At 31.2% G+C, this 20,030-nt stretch overlaps 1 protein-coding gene across 3 annotated transcripts in view; it reads right to left on the bottom strand.

Annotated features, from left to right (window-relative positions):
* Positions 1–8,151: 8,151 nt before the first annotated feature.
* The window catches only part of LOC141461664 (uncharacterized), a 270,742-nt gene continuing 258,863 nt past the window's right edge, over positions 8,152–20,030 (bottom strand). For all 3 annotated transcript variants that reach the window (XM_074142877.1, XM_074142875.1, XM_074142876.1), the window contains exons 6-9: positions 12,049–12,398; positions 10,300–10,404; positions 8,970–9,224; positions 8,152–8,400 (exon numbers count right to left, since the gene is read on the bottom strand). In XM_074142877.1, the coding sequence (XP_073998978.1) occupies positions 8,288–8,400; positions 8,970–9,224; positions 10,300–10,404; positions 12,049–12,398 (823 nt within the window). In that variant the 3' untranslated portion in view covers positions 8,152–8,287. The remainder of the gene's footprint in view (positions 8,401–8,969; positions 9,225–10,299; positions 10,405–12,048; positions 12,399–20,030) is intronic.

Here is a 20,030-nt window from a genome sequence, read left to right as displayed (position 1 = left end):
TAAATACTCGTAGTGATAACAAAACATTTTATTCTACGTTCTGTTATAAGTTTCAATAATTTTATTTATTTTTATTTTACAAACCAAATATTTAGGTTTTAAATTGTAATTAAGTTTCAAAACAAATAAATTTGATTTTATATAAGGTAGCTGTCATTGGACACGATTTTCAACTTATTAAAAATAAAAGGAAAATATACAATGAAATAAAAACATTCTTCAGAAGTTTTGACAAAAAAAAGCCACGTTTACAAGATTTGAACATGAATTTATGGCATTAAATGTAAAATTCGTAATTATTCCTACATAACCTTTTATATGCGGTTTTTTAAAGTTTTCGCGCGTTGATCATATTCAGCAATTCCAAACCCCCTTCACTATTTTTAAAAAGATAATTAATTCCATTAACATATTCGAACATGAGTTATAGCAGCACTGTATCAGTGCAATTGTTTCAATAGAGGAATTGGAAACTTAATTACAATTTAAAACCTAAATCTTACTTGCAAACTTCGATAAAAATTAATCTTCCTGCACATTTAGTTCAAAATAATTCCCACCTATTTCTAGATTGTTAGAAAAAACTAAATTAATTAAATAAAAATATTGGTGGGCTAGATAGTGTATCGAAATTTGGGAGTGAACATAATGTCATGCCGTTATTGTGAGGCTCGGATATCCCAAAAACGAAGTTGCTAGTCCACTTTCCATTACACCAGAGACGATGCTCAAACTTTATTTCGAGACAAGATATAGGTTGATCGATTACACGCCAGTTTTTTAAATTAGAAAAGTTTGAAATACATGCTGTTACTTTTGGAGTACCAATAAATAGGTCGTACACTACTTAAGCATTGCAGCATCCGGCGTGAGCAATGAAAGAGGACGTAAAGCTGTTTCTATTCTTTAGCTAAGAACACCTGCAACGGCCACACCCAGTGGACTCATGTATTTTCCTGACAGAAGATCCACTATTTACTCTCAGGATCTGAGTTAAGCAAATCTGCCGTTACTTTTTGCGAACGAACTCTTTTACCAGTTTTTGGCCGGTGGTAGTTCGTGACTATCCCTAAAATTGCTGAGAAACCAATAATGGATTATTTTGCGGCATTCCTGGGCAAACAAATAAAGGATTCCAAGCAAATGAGAGCTTTGTAAAAACCTTATGGCCAATTCGAGATCAATAACGCCTTCTCAGGGAAGGGATTAGCTATGAGGTTAGCATACTGGACTCCCACGCGGAGGTCCCGGGTTCGAATCCAGCAGCTGACCCTTAGATTTTCTCTTCCTAGGAGCTTCTTACAGCTCACTGTCCGGTGATGGACAGTGTTGTCTGTAACGAGAGAACACTGTCCGGAGGCCGGCAGTGCACTGGAAAAAGCTCCGGGCGCTAATAACCTCAGCTGTTGATGCGCCAAAAAAAAAAAAAAAAAAAAAAAAAAAAAAAAAAAAAAAAAAATAACGCCTTCTCGGTGCACTGCCGGTCTCCGGACAGTATCTCTCGCTGTAGACGATACTATCCACTGTAAGCCGTACGAGAATTTAAGGGTAACCCAATGGACTTAAACCGAGCCGAAGATCTCCGTGAGAGAGTTCAAAGCTCTTACCATTGGGCTAATCTCTTACCGACTTTTGCAATTGTAAAACAGATCGAGTTTTTTTTAATGCTTAATTTCTTTCACCTAAATAAAAGATGCAATACGTCTTTAGTCACAAAAACGGCTTACGGTGCAATAAGCTGAATAGCAAGTCGGTGCGAATTTGTATTAAATTTCTTTTCTCTAAGAGTGAATAAATGTATAATATCAATACAGGTTTAACTTCAGAGTCCAGCTTTGTTGGCAGAACATTCTTTACAACATCATTTTGTCTTTGATTTTATGGAGAAGCAATGATATTCTCTGTTAAAGTTTCCTAAACATTTTGGGTGAAGGTCTCAAGAGTTTAAATAAATATTAGAGTAATAATGCTAATAAACTTTAGAAAACAAATAAACTGCCAACAGCAGATTTGGTATTAGTTACATTCTACATATAATGTATTTACTTACCACTCACGCTTTCCAAGATTGATGAAAAATAAACGTTCTATCGAATAAGAACCAGGATAAGGAATGCTGAAGCCTTTAAAACCGCTGTATAACTTTATAACGATTAAGTCCTCCCGAAAATATGGATATTTTATTAACAATAAAAAATATGGTGTAAACTATACTTTCTTAGAATTATCCTTACAATTTTCTTAAGGACAAAACGTAAAGGTGTGCATCCAATCCTATAGGTTTCAAGGTTTGTGATTAGGATTAAAATGTCAGGAAGCACCCTTGTTCGCTTCCTTATACTAGAAAGGCAATTAAACTGAAGCGAATCTCTCAAAGTACTGACAATCTCTTCCCCCAGACTGATAATCTTTTCAGAGTCTTTAAAAATATAAATTCTGTTCATATCTGAACAGTGTGTATATCAAGTTTAGAGTAAGTAATTCGTGAAAGTTTTCCCAAGTAATTTACCCGCAGTTTCTCTTCAACTAATCGTATTTTACGAGTACTATGAAATGATGTGGCACGTTAGAGAGATGCTTAAGGTTGCACATCTCTTACAAATTTTCAGTTAAGTAAATTTTTCTGGGAAAATATTTCAATTAACAATAATAGACTTTTAAGACTGCTTTCATTTAAGCAATTTGGCTGCTAATTTAAGGGTAGATTGGTAACAAATATTATTAACCATTTATAACAGTAGGTGTTGCAGACATATAGAGTAGTAGAATATCGAAAAAGCACTTTGAAGGAAATCCTGATACCATGCCGAAAAACTTTGCTAAAATGGAATTTTTCAGTGAAAAATGTTCAAATAAAATGAATGCATTTTAACGTTAAATACAGGCACAACATTTAAGAAAATAAATAGGGTTGTTTTCAAATTCGGTTGCCCTAATAAGTAGAACAACTATTTTCAAAGAATTAAAAGAAAGATCGAACAATAAATTCATTTGGAAGACTAATGTGGTTCTAATACACATGTGATAACCTCGCTGGCCATAAAATCTACTAAAGTTGTCCGAAAAGAAGTGGAAGAGGATTTAATTGAAAATTCATGAGTCATGAGTTGTTATTAGAAAACGTTTTGATGTGCTGGAACAGTGGAAGATTAATTTATCACTATTTCATATTCAATGGATTTTCCATTAATCATGGCATTTTTCATTTTTGCCAAAACCTAAATGGAATGTATTTAAAACTAAAGTGCCTTTAGAAACGACTACGTTTTCCTCAAACTTACCCTTTCAAATAACATATTGATTCTATAGGACTGTGTACATTTTCAAAACTATTCATGTCCATGTCAAATAGTGCTTACATCAAGTACCAAAACGGTTCTTGCCCACCGTATTGTTTTGAGAGTCATTTACTCTCCAAGGAAATAATTAATTTCTTTTTAGTAAATATTACCGTAGTAGAACTGAAACTTTTTTATAAAATTTCTAAGACATTAAAGAATTTCTTATAGAGAAAAATCTTAAAAACATTATTTAAAATATTTAGTTACGCCGTTTTTCTTTATTTCCAAAAAATTAAGTCGTTTGGACAATTCTTGAAATAAGCGCCTCATAACTGAGAAGTCTAGCCAAGATGGTCCTCGACGTATTTAACCCGGGTGGACCACTGATCCCTATTCTTGGCTAAATAACAACTAACCCTTTGCCTTTCTTCCACTGTTATACTACCTGACCTTACGAGTTATATACCTGACCATTTCGTCTTCTGGTATCGTGCAGACTGCCATATTTTCACTAGGAAATTTTGAAAAAACTTAATTTTTTTTTCTACCTTACGGTTCTTCATTTTTATTCTAAAAATTCTCTAGAGTACTTATCGCAGGAAACATTGCTTTGTTCAGATACATTGCCTTCAGTAAAAACTTCAGTAAATACTAGGGATTTTTGTCCTTCAGCTAAGCTAACTGTTCTTAATAATTCTGCCCAAACTGAAGTAGGCTCTATTTCCAACAGCTATTCTTTTCTTTAATACTTCTGCCTCATTACCAACGTCTCATATAAAGTTGCCATAAGTAACCAGATTAATAAGCAAATAATTTCTTGGGATGATGTAGTATATTTACTTTTCGAAGCTGGGCTTGTGGTAGTAGTTGTTAATATGGACGTAACTATACCCTAATTTAAGAATTGTTAAGTCCGCCTAGAAAAAAAAAAAAAAAAAAAAAATCAGTTTTCTATTTCATATGTAACAAAACATTAATACGGATTTTTTTCCAATTTTATCTTTATTATTTTGTTTTATACAAATAAACAAATGTGTCAACATTCACACTCAATTTATAACTAAAAAATAAAACAAAAAATGGAACAATTACTAGATAGAATAAAAATTAAGTAATTGTGGAGTATGGGAGGGGGAATTTGTTAAAAAAAATATATATATATTTAAAAACCAACTTACATTTCAAATATACAAAAAAAAAAAAAAGAAAGAAAGAGATTTTAATTATATAAGCAATATGATATAAAAACAATGAGTCCTATTCTTAATTATTTATACAAGTACACCAAATTAAAATGATCATTATACAAATTTTTTTGCGTTCACAATTGAAAATAAAAATTTCCATTTTCTCAATCAAATTTTATATCATTTCGCTTATATGCATTTTACATAAAAAGTACTTAAGAAACATTCTAGCTCAAACAAAAAAAAAAAATCATTTAGGAACTATACAAACAAATGTTTTAATTAATTATAATAATGTATAAAACATATTTAATGATTATATATATATTTCCATCATATATATATATTTCCACATTGATAGAAAATTGTTTTGGCGTAAAATAGGAGAGAACAAAAATTTAAGATATTGATTAGATTTACAGAAACATAAATTTAAGTATAAACAAAATTTATGACTACATACAAAATAAAAATAAGCACTACAGTTCAGTTAAAGTGCGTTATTTTTCATTTAAATTTTACTGTTTTTATCATTAAACTATACAAACTTATAAATATAACGGAACACTAAGTTTTTATAAAAGTAAAAGTAATTCAAAGTTTAAGTAGAAAACTTAATAAACAATCTGGTGTAACATACACAAATTTTTCTATAAGTCAGCAGTAAGTCAAATTTATGATTTTCGAGTAAAAATTAGTTAGTAACATTTATTAACTTAAAAAGACTTTTAAGGAGTATTAAATAAGAAATTATGTAATACAGGCTTGTATGAATGGGCAGTCGGTTTTTTCTTTGTTTATTAATTGCCAGCAACCAAAGGATAAACTGAGCAAAAGCGTGCTGAATTTGAGAATACATGACCAGAAAACTTGCTAGATGAATATTTTAGGCGAGAATTGCAAGTAAATAAAAAAATAAAAGTAATAAAACTATTTGTGTAAATATACCAAATGGGTATCGCAGTTAAATTGGGTTACAGTAAGACCCTAGTTTAGGGTGCTCCGTTTAACGTTTTGGAATCGCCAGACTTTTGTTGCTTGTGACAAGATAGAGCATTTTTCTAGAATAAATGCAAAGGAATGCCAAGTTTTTAATTCTACTGCATTAAAAATGGTTAACTTCGTCAGTACAAAAAAAAAAAAAAAAAAAAATTAAACAAAAGTAGCAAAGTACAATCAGCTTTCGTAACTTGCACACTCAATGAAAGAGGTAAAGACAAAAAAGTTAGATGACTTTTTAATGAATGTTTCAAATGAAGAAAAAGCAATCTTTGATATCCATCCTATGGATTTATTAATATTAAATAATTGTCTAATTAAGGTAGCTCAAGAAAAATTATACATGTCCAAAAATTATTAAAATAATGGTATGTATATTTTTTTATCTATCGTCCTGCTTCACTTATACCAATTATTCACGTGTTAATCTTGCCATTTATAACGCTTTCATTTAGCGTTTATACTTCGTTTTTTAAATAATTTTAAATGGGAGTCTGTATTTTAGGAAATTAGCTCTGAAACTGCTTTTTGTATCTGCGTTTCAGTGTTCAGATTTAATTGCTTTCATCTATGTTCACAGTAAATATATTTACTTTTCAGTATTGCTATTAGTTTTTTGCTGGTAAAAGCTCTCATCTTAAAAAAAAAAGGAAATGTTATTATAACTTAATATAACATTAAATATTTTAGAAAAATGGTTCTTATTACGCCCATTTTCGATTATTCGCTTTAAGGTCATAATTTTATTTTCCTGTTTCACGTCTGTGTCTCTATTTTTGTTCAAATGTTTTTTACTTCAACTCTATTCATTTAGCAATCAAATAATGTAGGTGATATTGTAAAACCAAAATTGTTTTATGATATTTGCTTAAAAAGCCTTAAAAACATTAAGGCAGATTCTACTTGTCTGGTCATATACTATCAACAACAATGAAATCGACTATACAGATATAGTCTGTTTGACGAAAAGCTATTCTTCTAAAAATATCCAATCCTATAAAATATGGAAAGCGATAATGTTAAAGATTTGAATGTTACTAATCTAAAATCTACACTCGCAACTAGCAGTATCAAACTAAAAAGAGTTTTAGAGAACTGAATTCTCATTTGAGGAGCTAGGGTAGTAGAACAGCAGTTGGGAGAAAGAAACACAAGAGAAGATATGTGATGTTCTAATTCCCAAGGAATCTATTAAAACCAGTCGAGTTTACCTGCTTTCTGCTTCTAATTGGGAATGACATATATAATCTCTATGGATGTCTGCCCTCTGTGCAATAGGATGGACGCTATCACCTCTACTCATGCAACGCAGCATCCACTGTAGCAGCCATCCACAAGCAATGAGTGATAGTTAAAAATATTTTAGTGTTAATATTTTCTATTTTGATATAGGTAACAGAGTGCGCAAAACACACCTCTTTGAGAGAGAAGCTTTAAGCCCAATTAGGGTAAATAAACCGATGACGATAGAAAAGAAACAATACAGGACTGTAGAATTGTAGCCATGAAAAGGAAAAAAACTGTTATTTGTATGCATATCGGGGTTATTTATTTAAAAAATAGGATAACTATTTTGGTATGTTTAAGAATGCTTAAGAAGTTCTAAGAAATATTTTCTTTTTCTAACAAATTTTCGTTTATAACAAGATTTTGAATAAAAACAAAAAAAAAAAAACTTGCGAAATCACTTTAGTAGCCAATCGGATTGTGCTCATGCAACTTCCATGGACCATGTATATAATAGTAATTTCTTGTTCCGTTATATATATGACCAAGCAAAAAATGCATAGATAAGTTTAGAATCCCTGAATTGTGCTCAATGTTGCCATTAAACATTTTAATTTGGCAGTGTATTATCCAATTTCAGAACCTAGCTTTTAATAAATAATGGGCCGATGCTTCAGTGAATTTATTTCCAAGAGTGTTGCTAATTAAGGAATACTCGATGGTTACAAAGAGTGTTAAAAGTAATTAAAAATTAAGGTACTCACAAGAAGAGTGTCCTGGGGCAGCTAGTGGCGACCATATTTGTGTAGCTAAAGCAGACAATTTGTTTAATGTGTTAATGTAGACAAATAATCAGGAAATTTTATAACCGTCTCAACTCGGAACATTAAAATAGCTTGCTTAAGGGCCTCTGCAGACTGAGAAAGCATCGTATGTTGTTAGGAAGGAAATAAAACTGCCTTTACATTTTTTTTTTCAACGTCAGACAGTTCGGTTCTTCGGAGAAAAAATTGAATTTCTTAATGTATTACAAAAGAGCCCATCTCCAGAATGTAGGACACTCATACTGGTGGAAGACCAGTTTATGGAAAAACAAATAATTAAATATATGGCATTTAACAACCTCATTTGACAATACTCTCTATATAAGAAATAATTATAAAATCCTTTTCTTCTACAAACAAATCACTATAGAACTTGCAATCTATAGATTAGTTTATAAAAGAATAGTTTTTGAAACAAATCAGCACTTTAAAACTAAAAATGATGTAAGACATTTTTACTTTTAATAGTTATTTTTACTTTTGTTTGTGTGTGTGTGTGTTTATACAACTACAATTCCTCTCAAAACTAACTAACTACTAGTGATTTTCAAGCGACTAAGTATTGGCATTTTCTTATTTTCACAGAATTACAATAAAATTCTACACAGAAATTTATTCATCATAAATACACTTAAAATTAAAATTTGTATTTCTTCTTTAATTTAATTTTTTTTAATAATTTTTTAAAAAAATGTTTTTAATTTTATTATGTATATATATCTATATATAAATATGTATATATTTATATACGAATTTAAACCATTACTCTTCATGACTGTATACGATTTGGCCTGGTCTGGGCGAAGAGTACCCCTTGGTACATGGTTCCATTTATGTCCATACTCACTACTAGAGAATTATCTGCACCTCCTCTATTATCACCTGAAAAAAAACAACAAAAATTAGCTTGAATCACACATGCGATTTTCGCTTAGAGCCAATTTATTAAAAAACTTCGAACGTTTGGTTTCTCTCGTGAGGTTCGCTTACCAATTACAATATAACGCTTGGAGTAAGTCACATAGTGATAGATTACACATATAGAAACATGGTTTACAATAGTGCATAATTAAAGCATTCTAACAGTATTTTTTAAGGGATATAAGGTAATAAAATTTGGGAGCTCTTCATACTCTTCATATTTATAAATGCTGTGCCTGTTGTACTATTGGTTTAATCTCTACGAATATATGGACAATTATAGTTATCATTTTCTTCTACAATTGTGCATTAACAGATTTTTGTCGCTTTTTTTCTTTGGTCATATGGTTATATATTTGGTATAAGTTATTTGTATCTTGTATAATTAATTGAGGCAGGATCTTGGACTATGTAGTACCATCTGTTACATTGTTTTGAGTGGTTATTTATTTTCTTTCTTTTTTTTTTTTCAAGTTATTGCAACTTTAAAATATATTTGGCAACACTATTATCATAAAAATCTCATTTACCTCGACTTGAGATCTTGATGTGAGTGTTGCTAATGCTGATGTCCTGGTTGTCGTGGTCAGCCAAATGTCTTTTGCTGGGTGGCTGGGCCGGATGAGGAGACCCTTCTCTTTTCTCGAGGTTAAGCGCTTCTTTTTGGGGCTCCGATGGCGGAGAACCTCCGGCAGCTCCATATATATTCCATAACGTTAGCCGGGACATTTCACCAGGAGTAAGTGCACCGCCATTACCTTCTGGAGGTGAACTAGGAGGAGAACCTATATTGGTAATGGAAATAGATAATGCATTAATAAATTTACAAGATACAATGAATGAGCTAGCAAAAAAGCAGCTCTAACTAATAGAAACACTTCTTATTTCTCATTGAAATAATAAATCCTAAGGTATAATCTGGAAAAGAATTATTTCCTGCTTCTACTCCTGTTAATTGCTCAGGCTACTATACCTTATCTGGTATGATTTATAACGTAGTTTTTTTTTTTAAAGTAAAGAAGTTTCTTAGACTTTGAAACATAACTACATGCATCTGATATTTTTAAATACGATTTTTATATTATTCTTTAGAAGGAGTCACGGTATGCCGAGCGGTTAGAGGCGAGGCTGGTGAAGCTAATACATATTATCCATTGAGTTCAATTCTTGATCTAGGCCTTGGATTTTTATTTAATAGTTAATATGAGAAAATTATAGTAAAGTATGTTTGCTAGTCGCCTCCGACTCATCTAATTAGGTAGTTGAACGTAATGCCCGCCTGAAAAAATTAGGCATTACTATTATCTTTAGACTCTTTAGAGTGTATCTGTGATGCTGAAGCTAAGTGAGATCGAAGGAGAAATAATTCTTGACCAGCGTTAGTACTAAAAATTTAATAGTGGTGAATTTAACAGTATCTTAAAAAGAAAGGCAGGCACCAAGTCAAATCCGATCTGAAATAATGGTGCACTTGCATTTGTACTATTAGTGCTGCATTCAACGTGATGTTGAACTAAACAAAAATTAGAACTTGGTGCTATTAAACTTCTATCATACCCATTCTCTTGTCCTTCATCCATTTATGTAGTATACATTGAACGATTTCTGTGCGCTAGAAGATTGAATAACTACCGAAATTGGATAAGGAGTTTTCGGAATGTAAAGCCAAGAAATGGTATCACCAATAGATTTAACAGCTAACAAAGAATTTTTTATAATCAATCACATCAGAATATCTGATTAAATTAAATATTAACATTAATTTAAAAGTTAAAAAACAAACTTCTGTCAAACAAATTTACTTGTGTACGATTGTTTTGTATATACTCTGAATAATAATAATAAAATGAATTAATTTACATTGTCTTGTGTAAGGGGGTGTTGCTGTCCGAAGTTCCTTGTTCAGTAATTTTACATATTCGACCATTCTAGCTTCAAATTCAGCCGACTGCAATCCAGTGTTACCTGAAAACCGTATTTTTTTTTAGATTAAATACTGACATGTTGACAAATTAATTAACATTATTTATATTATAATGATTAGATAGTTTGTTCAAAAATGATTATCGAGTAAAAATAAAATTCAAAAACCATTTTGCGAATGCGATCAAAGACTTGCCTACTTAATGCATTTAGAAAATTAAAGTACTTTTTTATATTTTTGTTGCCAAATAATGTGTTATTATTATTATTGCGGTATAATAAATTTCTTTTCTATTTCTATAAATAATTATTTTAACTGTATTATAAATTATTAAAAAATAGTTTTCCTAGTAGTGACCCACCTCAGGTTTTTTTATTTTAATTTTTTTTTATAATGGGTTTAATTATTTTTCAGTGAAGACTGTTATTGTCATATTAGTTGCAAAAGGCAGCAACATTAAATAAAAGAAGTTTTTTAGGTGAGTAGATGAGAGTGCATTAGCCTGTGCCTCATTGTGGAAAAAATAAAAAATAAATAGCAGTAATATTAATAACAATACTAGTTCTTATAGCTGTTATCTATCAAAAAAGACAAAAGGACCAAATAAATAAATAAAAAATGTATGGAGTTTCTTTTTAGGAGTGTATAATAGGAGGTAATGAGGAGAATAAAATAATGGAAATGGGCCAGCGTTGAATAGTGAACGGCCCTGCAGCATACTAATCTGAACGACCCGCTCATGCTTCATTAGAGATGTTGACAAATTCTGATTGTTCAGCCTCTTTACATTGTGTGTGACAGTCCGGCACCGAAATCTCTTCTGATGCAAATGCTACTTCTAAAAAAGAAGTAGTGAGACCACGGAAGACTTGGAATAAATGAAAAGATATTATATATACTCTCAATGCATATAATACCATTTTCGATCTATTGAGAACATGTAAATTACTTTTTAACACAAGTGAATGAATTCGTTAAAATAAAAAAATGAATAAAATAAAAAAGAATAATATGAATCATTTTGAATACAAATTAAGATTACAATTGATAATAATAAAAGTTTAAGAAAAATTTATAAGAAATTCTATTATCGAATAAAATAAGCTTAATGAGGGCTGTTAAAGTTTTAAACGCTTAAAGCTTAAAAAAAAAAAAAAAAACAAGTTCAGCAAAGTCGTACTTTTGGCCAAGGCATACAATTTACAAACATTTTGTCTTCATCACCTAAAACCCATGTAGTATTTCGTCCTAATCAACACAGAACTTACCAAAAATAGAAAAGACAATGCAATTTCCACGATTACAAATCGCACAGCCTCGTAGTAGTAAAACTACGTAAAACGCTGGCGTTCTAACTAAGTGCAACTGCTAAAGACAGTTTCAATAAGGTTCCCATACCACCCAGCGTTTATATGTACTGAATTACGTACAAAATATCTGCACATTTCAAATTCTCTAGTTCAAATCGATGAAGGAATTTATCAAATTTTAAATAAGTGCTCGAATATACGAGTATTTTATTGGCCGATAATAATTTCCAGTAAAGAAACAAGGTATCAAAATAAAGCAGTGACTTTATCGCACCATTTACATACACAAAAACACTAAGAATGGAAGAATGGACTCCCCCGCACCATAGTTGGGAACATTTGATAGAAACCTTTATGTAGGAGAATGTAACTAACCTGAGAGGTTGTGCGGCAGCAAGGCCTGATGAGGTATGTGGTTATTGTTGTTGTGGTGATGGTGCAAATGATGATGATGATGGTTGGCAGGTTGCGGCGTAACGCCGGAGCCGTTGATGGACGCTACGGCAGCGGCGGCGTTCCTGGCGGCGGTCACCAGACTCAGCGGGCCGCCGGCTGCTTGATTGGCCGCACCGCCGCCTCCTGGACTTCGGCCCATCATTTCTGCGTAAGTGCCGTAACTACCTCGTCTGCCTTCTCGTCGATTGCCGTCAATCGCTGCCTGCAGTTCTCCAGGAGTGCTTAGCCGTCTCTTTTCACATTCATATGGGTATAAATATTTCATATACCTGTGGACAAACCCATGCTACATTAGACAATGATAATAACAACATATCCATAATTTTTCTTTTTCAATATAGAAATTGTACTATAGTTTTTGTTATGTATTTAATAGTTAATTGCGTTAAAACGGTGCTTTTGAAAGAAGTCTGAAATCGCAGCTTCCAATATATTAAGTTTCATGGGAAGATTAGAAAAAAAAGTTCTTTATCAGAGTTCAATTACATAAAAAAAAAAAAAAAATCAAATTTACGGTCAAGCAATTCACTTTAAACTTGGAATTTAGCGAATCTATAAATAATTAATAATGTTTCACAATTGAAATGAAATTATATAAGCAATAAAACGAAATTTTGAGGAATGTTTAAAAGAAAATCCCCAAATAACTTGGTAGTCGAGCCAGTAAAGATGTTTCCTAACTGATCGATTCTGTCTAAAAATTAATTCGGCTACACTAGTTGTCTAAACTAAAAACGTATTAAATTTTAACATTTAACCAGACTCAATCACCAACCAGATATATCTGTAAAAATATCTTTTCCATATAAATATATATTGAATTTTTAAAAAGAAAAAAGTGACCAGGGTAGCCGAACGGTTTGAGGCGAGGCCCGTGAAGTAAGATGTATTGTTTGGCTTAGTGGGCTTCTATTCCCAGCCCTAACCCTTGATATTTATTTAATGGTTAATATGAGAATTTAATATTAACGTATATTTGTTAATATCCGTCTAATGTTTGTTAGTAACTGCCAAATTTGGTAGACTGTCTGAAAAAATAGGCATTACTTTACATTGATTAACTTAACTAGAATATGACCAACCTTCTGGGTCTAAAAGTCTACATAATAACAAACGATTTCAGAGAGAATTTGGTAGCATTTTATTCATCCCTATTGCAAAACTATAGCTAGCTTAACTATACATTTAATAAACATTCGAATTTAAAAACAATAATAAGGAATAGGTCAATGGTTTGGTTATCTCCCACTCGGAGATTCGAGTCCAGCTGCTGGTCCTTAGATTTTTCTCTTCCAAGGAGTTTCTTATAGATCATTGTCCGGTGATGGACAGTGTTGTCTGTAACGAGAGAACACAATCAAGAAATCTACAGTGCGCTAAAAAAAGGCTCCGGGCCCCAATGATTCAGATGTTTAAACTTCTTAAATAATAAATAATTATAAGTTGAAATCATTAGAAATGGACTAACTAAGTGATGGTCGTTATAAGTGTTCATACAAAATTATATTATTTGAAAGTGAATTAATGATGCAATGTTTTGTGTCGTGGATTAAAAGAAGACACGCGAAAAGACAGGAATAGACTAAGTTGAGTGACAGCAGCTTCTAAGAAGAGAGGGATTATTAATATCTCTACATCATTACACTATCTCGACAAACACACATTTATCTAGCACCCATTTATTTCTAACTTAGCCCAAGTGCCAATAAAATATAAACACGTCGCATTAACTAACACCTCTAGTCAGTGGGTACTAAATCAAAACTAATATGCCTTCTTCAGTCCATTTACAGAAGTAACAATTTGGGTCAAATTTTTTAATTTCCCTGATACCTAGTAAGTAAAAGAAAGCTGATGGGGTTAATTGTTCGCAGTTAGGTATTTAAAAAAAAGTTGAGAAAACTAAGTAATAGAACAGGTTCATTAATGATATATAATATAATTAGTACACCAAATTCAAAGAAAATCTTGAGCCGTTTTCAAAAAAAAATCTCAAAATGTAAGCATCGTATTGAGCTTATAGATTTTAGCACTTCTGACTGCCATAATTAAAACCAGATCATTGTGCCATCACTAGAAAACGGTTATGCAATTAAATGGTGTCTCAGTCAATCATAAACTTTTGCCATGGTTATCAAAACCTGCCGAAGAAATTCACATCAACACGCAAATTTTGATTGTGTATGATGATAATTTATTAAATGAACTTGTAAAACGGATTTACTTTGAAAGGTCAGTAGACATAAAAAATTGGGACTCATTGAGACTAATGGAACAATGCCCATGCCTCTAAGAGAAATATTCATACCTAAACGGAGCCAGTGATTTTATTTTTTTAAAAAACTTGGCATGCCAACTACTTATATATAATAAAGAAAGACAACTTACGCTAACTACTTTATTAAACACCATCACTAACTGGACAGTATCAGTAACATGTTGATGCTATTACATTCAGGAAGGAAAGAAAGATCTTAGTATAATAAAAGTATAATACAAACACAAAGCCATTCACAAATAAAAAAAACATTATGAACGGCCAAATTAACTTTAACTCGGATATACACTATTTATTTTACTATTTTTTTACACAAAAATGTATCTGTTTATCAACATTCTATGTAAAACACATATATAACAAAGTCCATGACAGAAAGTCAAGTAATAATGGAAGTCAAATTGGTCCACATCAAACTTATGAAAACAATTTCAATATGCAATAATTTTTTTTATTTTTTGTGAAAATTTCAATAAAATTTTTTATTTCGGAAACGTGATCTAAAATTTTATTAGTTTGCAATATATTTTTAGAGTTATTGTTGGACAGGTGGGTTGCCTGCAAACAGATGTCCTTTTATCTCCTAATACTATTAAGGCATTATTTTGGGTTTCATAGGCCGGTCAGAGAAATGGATGTATATATTAATATTAATAGCAGATGGTATTAAACATTTATTTTTACTTTAAAGTATAAAAAAAACTGAGTCTAAACTAGAAAGCTATAAAAAAAAAAGATAACGATGACAAAATTCGTTAATTTATGTAAAAGAGTAGTTTTTATCGCTGCCTTAATTCTGGATATTAATTTAGTTCACTGGATTTGTATCTAAGGCGCTGGCCGCCTTACTCTGATAAGTACTTTTCCTTAGATGGGTAACAGCTACATTGTCATATTTTCAAAAAGAGGTTCTCTGAATGAGAAAAATCGTACATGAACCGAATATAATATTAAAAATAAAAAAAAAATCTTGTTCGAAGCCTGTTTAAGGACTACACTATTTTGGTTAACTAAAGAAGGAAATTTTTCAGCCAAAACGGAATGTACTCAATCAAGTTGAGTTTAATAAGTGAGCTGAAATCGCAAGACTAAAAATAAATGGGCATAGCATCATGTTATTTTCAAATTTTTCTTTTACGAAGGACGATTGAAGTTGATCTAATCTAGTTCACTGTGCTTAGGGAGACCAAAAACAATTCAATTTTCATAAGAAGTAATAATTCGTTTGATTCATAGGGGATTTTGAATGGTAGGTTTTTATAGACTTCAAATTGCCGTTTAAGCCATCACTTGTCGAATGCTTGCTTAGGCAGGTTCTGAAACCTATGACGGCTGTACAAACCAAAAAGGTGGTCGTGGTTTATAGTAGAGTAAATCACCATAATATATTTTATTTTTGAATTGGTGCAAGTAACTTCAGAGTATACGGATCTAAGGATAGTGGAACCACTGGATGAATCACAATTTTCAAGGCTCTACATAACCTTCTGTAAACTTTGGAACCTAAACTTAGCAGTTCGCCCAGAATAAGGCTTCATCCTCTCCTTAACTAAATTAATTTCTGAAAATACATTGTATCACAATCCTTATTGCAGTATAACGAAAAATTGCCAAAAAAAGAAAAGATTGTACGATTACAAACCTTCTTATACTTAGTAACAGAAACGACAGGATTGCAATATTTCTCTAATAAATACCAAGGAAAAGTAAAAATTATATTTTTACAAAATTTACAATAAGAGAAAGCAACTGCAGTGTTGTAACACCAATTACTACTGTCTACTGGATATTAATGCAGAAATCCTACAAACTGTTGCAATATAAACAAAACTGCAGAAAATAAACTAAGCATATAGTCAGATACATAAAAAAAAAAAAAACTTATCGTTACAAATAATTTGTTCAGCTAATCGCCCTAGTTATGTTAATTTCCCAAGTAACTCCTCACAGATAACCAGCAAATTGTTATGAGGAAGTTTTCAAGTAAATAAGCCACTTAACAAAACACAACTTATAGACGAAATATAGTTTTTTTTTTCTATTTCTTTATCTACATATTTAGACTATTTTAGGCTTGTTGATTAAGTTTTTAGGGCTTGTTTAACACCTAGCTATTTTTAACAAGCACCAATGTTTTATCAATGTAGTATATTCTTATAAATAACTATTCTATGAATTAATATGGATACGTGATATTAAAACAGTGCCTTAGCTATCTATCTATTTTACGAGAAAAATTTGGATAAAAATACAATAGAAATATCTATTTTGGAAACACATCGAGCTCGAAAAAATGGTTTTTACGAAATAGTGTGTGTTTTTCTTAATAAAATATTACCAGAACGACTTTTATAAAGAAATAAACTTTTACTAGCTTCTTCCATTTAAAAAAAAATTCTTCCAAGCTTTTTATCTTGTTTATCTCAACATAACATTAAAGAAATGTGAGAGAAAATTTGTAGTTTAAAGAAAAATGTATTATAAAGTATTTCATGCTAGTACTTGTTTTGATAATAGCAGGTTTATAGTGGAAGAAATGCAAATATTGATAGATAGAAAGAAGTTAAATCTTGGCAAGCCAGTGTTGATTTAGTCACAGGTTTGGTATGTGTAGACTAAATAGTGCTGCATTCTGTCGGCAGCGCTTTAAATGAGCCTTCCATTCATTACTATTGTTCCCTGTCACTGGATGAAATGAATAAAAACATGAACATGCATGTGTATTATACTTGAATGTTCAATAGTCGTCAAATACTTTTTAAAAAATAACATAAATAAATAAATAATTTTATTAAACTTTCAGGTTTTGTCCAAAAGTGTGTAGACTTGTAAATTACTAACATGTAAATTGTCTTACTCTTAGAATGAGAAAGTACTGGGTCAAATTATCCATTAATTTCACCGGATATACATCCTTTAAAGGTCCTTTTAGACAGATTTTTTTTTTTTTTTTTAAATGATCTGTGTTTGTAAATAAACTTGTCAGTTCATCGAAAGATTTATATATTGAGTGGGCAGGGCATGTTTTAGTTTCGATCAGTATTGGAACCTGAGGACCACCTTAAAGTGTCTCCGACTAGTATCTCTTAATGGGTTAGCTCATCGGCCATTTCAGAGTAAGGAGCTGGATTTTCAAACAAAGAGTATTGTAGACCTCAAACAGGTGTTCATACATCTAAAAATTTTTTTTTTTTTTATTAGCAAGTTGATTTTAAACTCTGAAAAGTCTATGACGTATGATGTTTTCAAGTGTTTAGTTTTTCTCACCGTGATCAACAATCCTTCCCCATGGAATTATAATCCCCACTGTTGACAGAGTTCATTATCTTGGTTTCTATTTAGTTAAGTGACTCACCTGGAATTCACACATTAAACGAAGAGACAGAAAATAAAACTGACGTTACCAACTTCTCTCTTGACTTCTTAGGATTGTTATTCCAAACAGTTGAAAAGTAAACAAAGGACTTATAATGTACAACAGTTATTCCAATCACTATCGAACTACAAAATCGAGAGCCAGGAATCAACCAAGCTTATCAATTTCAAGTATTCAATCATTCCAATCAAAACTTCTTTCTAAAATAGTCAATGCTTCCGATGGTATGCATCAAATCTGACCCTTCACTCCGACCTTGAAATCCATTCTTATCTACGAGCTTCATTCTGCCAGGATAAGTTCCACGACTTCACATAAAGCACAACCTAATCCACTTATACTGTTTCTTCTCTCGCACAATTCCCTCAGAAGTTTAAAACGCCACTGGCGCTGAGTTTTTCTCAGCCCCCGCATATTTCTTTTTGCTCAAATAAATTAAAGTAATTATAGAGTACCTCCATTAGCAGGTCTCTTTCAACAATTTTATTCAACCATATGTTCTGTACGCTTGTATTATAGTGTTAATAGAACTTAAGATTGACTGCTGGACTTCCTAGATTATCGGATTTAATAATAATTTTTTGACATCCATATTTAAATAGAAGCACTGGTTCACAGTGGTCTTACCACTTTGATTTGCAACTATTTTTATTTTATTTTATTTGTTTATAGATTTCAACATATAAATAGATATAATGAGAATTATATTCGCTAAGGTAGAACACATTAGTCTATACAGATATTTAATGCGACCCACATTAGGTAAACATTCTAAGACAGTTGTAACATTGGTTGAGAAATACTGCAGATCTGACCGCCTGTGATTATATTTGTGGAGATGGTTCCCTTAGCAAGTGACACATGTCCAACACTTTACACTCTCTTAATTTAATTTTCAATTTATATTAAAACATATGTTTGTTTAAAATAAATGAAAAAGATTAATAATTCCTTTAGATTAAATAATAATAATTAAAAAACTGTTTACAAATTTAAAAGATTCTAATCATATCTGACATTACAGGTTTTTGAGTTATAAATAATCTTGTCCAAATTAAATGTGCGCCTTACTGAATTCACTAAAAGCTTTACATAATTTCTTCGAATAAAGCTACCTACAGCTTCTTTAAAACTATGACAAACACACTATACGCATGCAACTTTCAGATGTAAATTTCTATTTCTGGCTGCTGTCTAAAGAGACATTACCTGAAGGCTTCAATGATGTTAAGATATACCTAATTAGAGCGTTGTTTGTGCTGTTGAGGCTGGGTCATTCGCAGCAGAGATGCCAAATGACCTGGAGAAATGGCTAGCCCACTTTCCCCAAACGGGTTGATGGAGTTAGTCTTTTACCTTAAGCCTATTTCAATACCTAGTTTTTTCTGATATTACGTTTTCACTTGAAATATTAGGTTTTTTTTTGGTCTCGTGCTTGTTATGAAGTGTTTGTTTTTTGTAAATTAGTCTGTGTTTGTCTATAACATTATTCAAAAAACGGAGCATCGCAAATAGTTCAAATTGGATTAATTGGATACCATTGGACAATGCAAATTTCCAATAAAAAATCAACTCATCTGAAAGGTACCATTTAACTGAATCAATTTTTAATTTAGTTCTCTCCAAAATGCTTCTTTTTTTTAGACTTGGTACTTATATTAACTTACACGTTGATCTAAAACTTTTACTTGAATAATTTTTATAGAGAAAATTCGCATTAAAGACATAAGGAAATAGATAGACTTTAATTTAAAGTTAGTTTAGAACTACTCTAAACAAAAAGTAAAAATATTAATAGCAATTTAATGTTTTAAAATTTGGTGTATAAAGAAAATGTTTAAGTTTGAGGCCTTGAGATCAAGAGAAAGTAGTTTTTTAATGTACAAGTTTTTGTTTTTTTAAATGTACTTTAGGAGTCACTGGCACTAAGCCTAAACACTAATAGACTCAATATTAAATATAATATAGAATATATATTAATAGAGTAAATAGAATAAATTCTAATAGATTACTGAGATGTACAGCAATATTCGATATTAAAAGATAATAATTGCTGAAAGATATAGTTGATGAAAATGCATTTTTTTTTTTTTTTTGTGCCAATTGAATATTATTCGAATTATAAGGTACTTCGGGGTTCGGTTGTTGGTCTAGTGGCCAAGAGCGTGGCGTTGTGTGTGGGAGATCGCCAGTTCGAATCCCGCGTATGACTACTTTTTATTTGTTAGAAAAAATTGTTTATAGTAA

The sequence above is a fragment of the Rhodnius prolixus genome, unplaced genomic scaffold (genome assembly GCF_049639745.1).
Source record: "Rhodnius prolixus isolate KJV_2025 unplaced genomic scaffold, Rpr scaffold_12, whole genome shotgun sequence".
Classification (NCBI taxonomy): Eukaryota; Metazoa; Arthropoda; class Insecta; order Hemiptera; family Reduviidae; genus Rhodnius; species Rhodnius prolixus.
The sequence above is the reverse complement of the archived record's forward strand: the minus strand, read 5'-3'. Positions and strand labels throughout refer to the sequence as shown.